We start from the raw sequence: 7500 nt of genomic DNA, 5'->3' as shown, positions 1-7500 counted from the left end.
ACGATGGCTACGATTAGACACCGTCGCCTAGCGTAGCCATCGTTAACTTATAGCCTGACACTGACCAAAAAAAATGACATCAAACGACATGTCTTTGGGCGCAAAATAAAACAAATCATGAGTTGCATTCACAAGTTCAACCAATAGAATCACTACAGACGAATGAGATAATACTACCACATTATCTCATTAGTCTGTAGTGTTTTATTCATCCTGTTTTGTTAAAAAATGGGAAACCCGAAACGTCCATTTTATCTGTTTTCGTATATATATATATATGAAATACTCTTCAACAGTCGTAACGTCACGTCCTCCCTAACGACGCATGGTAACTTAGTAACACCGGCTCTAAACTATCGGAACAATGGTGGACACCCTTAAGAAATATTTCTCCAACGAGATTATAAAAGCGTATCCAGAGAGGAAAAAAACAACATTATAAATCTGATCATGTTTTGACTTTTACACATTCTGATCACAAGACATATGAAAAGTTCTAGCCAACATGAAAAATAAAGAGTTGAACCACGATGGCCGCCGTTTCTGGGCGACGTGACATCAGACTATTGAATCCAATTATTGAAGACGAGAAACTCAAAGGCTTACCAATACCGAGGGCTTGATTGACAAGGCTTAAAGCGAGGCGGGCATTCTTCATCTGTTGATGACAATGATAATATGTTACATAATCAGTCGGGTGGTGAAAAGGTTTGAATAGTCTTCAACAATCATAACGTCACTTCCTTCCTAATGACGCATGGTAACTTAGTAACACTGGCTCTAAACTATCGGAACAATGGCGGACGCCGTATGAAATATTTCTCCGGCGAGCTTAAATGCGTATCCAGAGGGGAAAAAACCCCATCAATTTGATCATGTTTTGACTTTTACACATTCTGATCACAAGGCATATGAAAAGGGAATGAAAAGTTCTAGCCAGCATGAAGAATAAAAAGTAATGATTTTCTTTGTTTAGAACCAAGATGGCCGCCGTTGCCAGGCGGCGTGACATCAGACTACTGAACCCAATTGAGATATTGCCAAGTTTAGGAAAAGGTCATTTTTGTCAAAAATGAGTTCTTGTCATAAATGATTAAACCAAGCCTTTTTGTAAATATTCTGGAAATATCAAAGCTTAATTTCACTTTTAAAATATTTTTTTTACAGCCAAGTTGAAATAGTATGAAAATTGAGAAAAGATGCTGGATACCATTCCCATACATCTGACCATAACTTCATGAAAAATCACCCGATTTACTTCAAATAAAGATTCAAATTCTCTGGGAAGCATATTCCTTCAGAAAATGCAAAACAAATGCAAATCCAAAATTTTCACCTTCCGACTGATCATGTCATGCACTGACACAAATATAACTATTGTTACTGGTAGTCAATAATAATGGTGATGATTCAATGACAATGAAAATAATAATAATAATAATAATAATAAATAATATAATAATAATAATAATAATAATAATAATAATAATAATATAATAATAATAATAATAATAAATGCCATTTGTATAGAGCCTTACCCCGATATCATGAGGTTCTATGCGTTTTACATTCTTAAGATAAATACAGAAATACAATGAAAAATAAAGAATAGTAATTTCAATTATCTACCTGCAGAGCCATAGACATACATGCTAAGTAAAACTTCATTTTTATAATAGAAATCATGAGACAAAAAGGTGAATTTCCAATAGGCTTCAAAAGTCATGACGTCACTTCCCTCGTAATGACACATGGTAACTTAGTAACTAGCTCTAAACTATCGGAACAATGGCAGACGCCCTTATGAAATATTTCTCCGACGAACATAAAAGTGTATCCAGAGGAGAAAAACATTATAAATCTGATCATGCTTTGACTTTTATACATTCTGATCACATGACATGTGAAAAGGTTCTAGCCAGCATGAAGAATAAAAAGTACCGATTTTCTTTGTTTAGAACCAGGCTGCTCGCCGTTGCTGGGCGACGTGACATCAGACTAGTGAAATCAATTTAGATTTGTAAGCTGATAATGAGTCAGCACTTCTTATATTCTGGCGGAAATCGTTCCAAAAAATGGGATATGAATAATATAATGTATAAATAAACAGAAAACAATAGATAAATAAGTGAATAAATAAATAAATAAGCCTTACGTGACCACGTGGTACAATAATACTAATATGTAAACACACGCAAATCATTTTTCAGGAAACCAAATAAAATTAAATAGTAACCATCAATCCTAATTTAAGTATATATATGAGTATCATGCAAAACAAAATTCATCCACATTACAAGAACCAACCTATATTATACCAATAAACCACCACTCACTCATATTTAACTCACTCAATCCTAGAGATTTTTACTACTTTTCAAAATTGGAAAAAATGTATTAAAAATGAGCATGTACATAAATAGTTTTATTCAACTACCATTAACTTGTAAAAACTAAAAACATTAGCTTTTGATACTACGCCTATAATTTTGTCTCATAAAAATGTAATAAATAGGCATGGGGTAAAAGTAACCCGGGTAAACTACGGATATAGTCGGTGTTAGGGTTGAGTGAGTTAAGTATATAAATCGGTACCAGGCAAAAATATGATTGATTTACATTATCAGAACCAATTCATATACCATTTAATTAGCAATCAATCACAATAGGATTCAATAGTGTGATGTCACGTCCGCTCAGCAACGAGCAGCCTGGTTCTAAACAAAGAAAATCGGTACTTTTTTTTATTCTTCATGCTGGCTACAACTTAGTCACATGTCATGTGATCAGAATGTATGAAAGTCAAAACATGATCAGATTTATAATGTTTTTCTCCTCTGGATACACTTTTATGCTCGTCGGAGAAGTATATCACAAGAGCGTCCGCCATTGTTCCGATTGTTTATAACAGTTACTAAGCTACTATGCGTCATTACGAGGGAAGTGACGTCACGAATGTTGAAGCCTATTCAACTATATAATAAACGGGCACTGGATGTTTTTTTTTTAAAGTTAAAAAAATAAAAAATTCCATTTATTCATCCCCAAGGGGAAATTTGTCTTTAGGGTCTATTCCAAGGGAAGACTGGAATAACCCAGACGTCAGCCGCAGAGCAGCGCCGCAAAATAAGCTAGGGCGAGGTGACTTGCTCAAGGTGACACAACGCGGCGGCGGGTGATTGAACTCGTTACCTTTCGGATACGAAGCAAAGACCGTACCACTGAGCCACGCTGCCCCTTAAAAAATGGCTATAGATAGAATGCGCTTGTCTAAGGAGTTCACAACATTGCCATCCGGAAGTATAACGGACCAACACACAAACTCTGTGTAACCATGAACGTTTATAGTCAGCAGTTTAGTGAGAACAACTCACAAACGCGGATGGCAAAAACAATAACAAAGGCCTGAGTCACGTCATCTTCGAACTATCTATAGATAGTATGCAGATGACGTCACTCAGGCCTTTGTTATTTTTTTTGCCATCCGCGTTTGTGAGTTGTTCTCACAAAACTGTATTAACCAGGCTATAAAAGTTCATGGTTACACAGAGTTTGTGTTTTGGTCCGTTATACTTCCGGATGGCAATGTTGTGAACTCCTTGGCCAAGCGCATTCTATCTATAGAAAAGAACCTGGACATTCCAGAGTCAAACTGACCTTTGAGAAGGAGGAGGCAAGGTACTCGAGGATGTCCGCACACCTGTTGTCGGAGCATTCCCCGGTTTCCTGCATACTCGTTTCCCTCTTGCTCAAGGCTTGCTCCATCCACAGTGACGCGTGATAATAGTCTTCCCCGTTGAAAGCAATCCGACCAATTTCAAAGCAATCGTCATCTGTCGATTATTATTATTGTTATTAATGTTATTATTGTTATTATTGTTATTATTGTTATTATTATTGTTATCATTGTTATTATTATTATTATTATTATTATTATTATTATTATTATTATTATTATTATTATTATTATTATTATTTATTATTACTATTATTATTATTATTATTATTATTTATATTATTATTATTATTATTATTATTATTATTATTTATTATTATTATTATTATTATCATTATTGTTATTGTTATTATTATTATTATTATTATTATTATTATTATTATTATTATTATTGTTATTATTGTTATTATATTATTATTATTGTTGTTATTATTATTATTATTATTATTATTATTATTATTATTATTATTATTATCATTATTATTATTATTATTATTATTATTATTATTATTATTATTATTATTATTATTATTATTAGTTATTATTATTATTATTATTATATTATTATTATTATTATTATTGTTATTTTTATTATTATTATTATTATTATTATCATCATATTATTATTTATTATCTTATTATTATTATTATTATTATTATTATTATTATTATTATTATTATTATTATTATTATTATTATTTTATTATTATTATATTATTATTATTATTATTATTATTATTATTATTATTATATATTGTTATTATGTTATTGTTTATTATTATTATATTATATATTATTATTTTTTTTTTTATTATTATTATTATTATTATTATTATTATTATTATTATTGTTATTATTATTATTTTATTATTATATTATTATTATTTTATTATTATTGTTATTATTAATTATTATCTATTATTATTATTATTATTATATTATTATTGTATTATTATTTATTATATTATTATTATTATTATTATTTTTATTATTATTATTATATTATTATTATTATTATTATTATTATTATTATTATTATTATTATTATTATTATTATTATTATTATTATTTATTTTATTATTATTATTATTATTATATTATTATTATTATTATTATTATTATTATTATTATTATTATTATTATATTATTATTATTATTATTATTATTATTATTATTATTATATTATTATTATTATTATTATTATTATTATTATTATTATTATTATTATTTTATTATTATTATTATTATTATTATTATTATTATTATTATTATTATTATTATTATTTTTATTATTATTATATTATTATTATTATTATTAGCCATCTGGGACGTGTCCAATTGGTATACGTCTTGTATTATCAACATGCCGGAGACTGCCCCATCCAGGTCCTCTATCGATGGGAGGTCAGTACGGCCTTCTTTAAAACTCTGAAACATCTCTATACATTCAGGAACAATATCAATGAGTCAAAGAAGGAAAATTAGGTAACATTTTTTTTTAACCCTCTCCTTACCACCTAGATACAGCAAAATCGTCATATTTGTTACGACACAAAATACATTTTTCTTATTCAGATTTATTTTGCACATCATAAACTTTGAAGAATGATCTTTGTTTGATTACTAAGAACATAAAGTTGTTGTTGTTTTTTTTTTGGAGAGCTTGTTTGAGTTTAAAAATCATATTTCTTCTGCTAAGTAAGCCCACCATTTTGGGAAATGCTGAAAATGATCGGAAAGGAGATAGTTAGACCGAAAACTGTTGCACCTAAATGAATAGAGTTATAGAAACCAAAGAAACCGGAAGAAGATTTATGGATAAAGAATACCTCCTAAGAAAACTGGCAAACACTTCATGGGGAGCAGATCCAAAAACAGTCAGGACAACCGCACTAGCCCTCTGCTATTCATCAGCCGAGTACGCCTCATCAGTCTGGGCAAGATCCTGCCATGCCAAAAAGATTGATCCTTAGCTACATAACACCTGACGGATCATTACTGGTAACTTGAAGTCGACTGCAGTTCCAGTCCTTCACCGGCTGACTGACATTGCGCCTCCCCGTATTCGGAGAGCCACTGCTTTCAAAGTCCAGAAATATAAACAGGAAATGGACCCAAGGCAGCCCCTCCATGACCACAACCCAGCGGCAAGTAGACTGAAATCCGGAAAGAGCTTCATCAGAAAGCATCAACCCTGATCATGCAGCTGTATACAGAGTTTCCACATGAAGGGAGTGGGGCAATCATGCAAATGAAGCCGTTGAAGATCCGAGAGAAGAATTGCCCTACGGAACTGAGTTCCCCAGGAACGAATGGGAAACATTTAACAAAGCAGGGGCAAAACACGGGAGAAAAGCTGGAAACATGAAAAAGTGGGAGCTGGCTGAGACTAGCTTCTGTACATGTGGATGCCCAGAGCAGACGATGGAGCACATCCTTAGAGAATACCGGGACAGGCCCAGCTGCACTGATCATGACCTGCCTGCTCCCCAGATGCTGTGGAGTGGGTTCGGTGTTTGAGCGACAAGCTATGATGATGGGTTTTGCAAAGGATACTCATGTGAAAGCCAACTCGTAATAACTGTAAACTACCTGTTGAGAATCCAGAATGCCAACACTCAGGCAGACATCGCATCCTTGACTTTTCCAAAGCGTTTGATACTGTGCCCCACCAAAAACTCATGCAGAAACTAGAAAATTACGGAATTCGTTGCTCTCTTCACACATGCTTTGTAATTTCCTCACAAAACGTACCATGAAAGTAGTCCTAGACGACACGTCATCGGATGAATGTCCAGTCATATCAGGAGTACCACAGGGAACGGTGCTAGGACCCATACTATTTCTTTGTTTCATCAATGACCTACATCTTAGGGCAAAAACTGAGATTAGGTTATTCGCCAATGGCTGTCTAATATACCGACCAATAACATCTGCAAACGATCAAAAATTGCTACAAGAGGACTTGAATAGTCTCGAACAATGGGCTAATGATTGGAGAATGAAATTTAACGCAAACAAATACTACATCCTCGGCACGGCTAAAAAGGACAACCGGTTCATTTAGACATAATTAGAGGGAAGCAACCATGTAATTAAAAACAAGTACTGCGTTCAATCAATAAGTAATACCCCCTGATTTTCTTCTCATTTTCAATTTTTTTATAGCAGATATGATAACAGGTAATTAATAGCATTATTGTTATCATTACCTTCTTAATCATGCCTAATTATGTATTGTGTGCCCACTCATTGTCTACGGCATTCGTTTGCTCCCCCCCCCCTCCCTTCATCCTCTCTTCATCTTCATCTTCATCCCTCTCCTTTGCAATTTCGGTATCCTCCTTCTCCTTACCCCGTATGATTCTCATTTTGTTTCCTTTCCTTCTAATACTCACCCGCTCTTTCTTCTCCTCATCAACCTCCTCATTTCACTGTTCCTAAAAGCACATGGCCACACGAAAACGCATAGACAGGAATGACCATTGCTTGTTACTCTTTGGATAGAATGATAGTCCAATGCAAATTTTTTTTCCAATCCAGTAACCCAATTACTGCTTGATGATCCGAGGTTCTGGAAACTTGAGATCGATGACATTACCTCAATTTTCTATAGATAGTTCCAAGATGACGTCACTCAGGTCTTTGTTATTGTTTTTTTTTTTGCCATCCGCGTTTATGAGTAATGCTCACTGAACTGTATTAACCTGACTATAAACGTTTATGGATACACACAGTTTTGTGTGTTGGTCCGTTATACTTCC

General features: G+C 32.7%; 1 protein-coding gene across 1 annotated transcript in view; it reads right to left on the bottom strand.

Moving 5' to 3' along the window:
* LOC144974012 (prolyl 4-hydroxylase subunit alpha-1-like) overlaps positions 1–90 on the bottom strand; it is a 12712-nt gene extending 12622 nt beyond the window's left edge. The window contains exon 1 of the mRNA XM_078916901.1: positions 66–90. Within this exon, the coding sequence (XP_078773027.1) occupies positions 66–90 (25 nt within the window). The remainder of the gene's footprint in view (positions 1–65) is intronic.
* Positions 91–7500: the final 7410 nt, after the last annotated feature.

The sequence above is a fragment of the Berghia stephanieae genome, chromosome 5 (genome assembly GCF_034508935.2).
Source record: "Berghia stephanieae isolate SIO BIC M18660-M18661 chromosome 5, UCSD_Bste_1.3, whole genome shotgun sequence".
In the NCBI taxonomy this organism is placed as follows: Eukaryota; Metazoa; Mollusca; class Gastropoda; order Nudibranchia; family Aeolidiidae; genus Berghia; species Berghia stephanieae.
The sequence above is the reverse complement of the archived record's forward strand: the minus strand, read 5'-3'. Positions and strand labels throughout refer to the sequence as shown.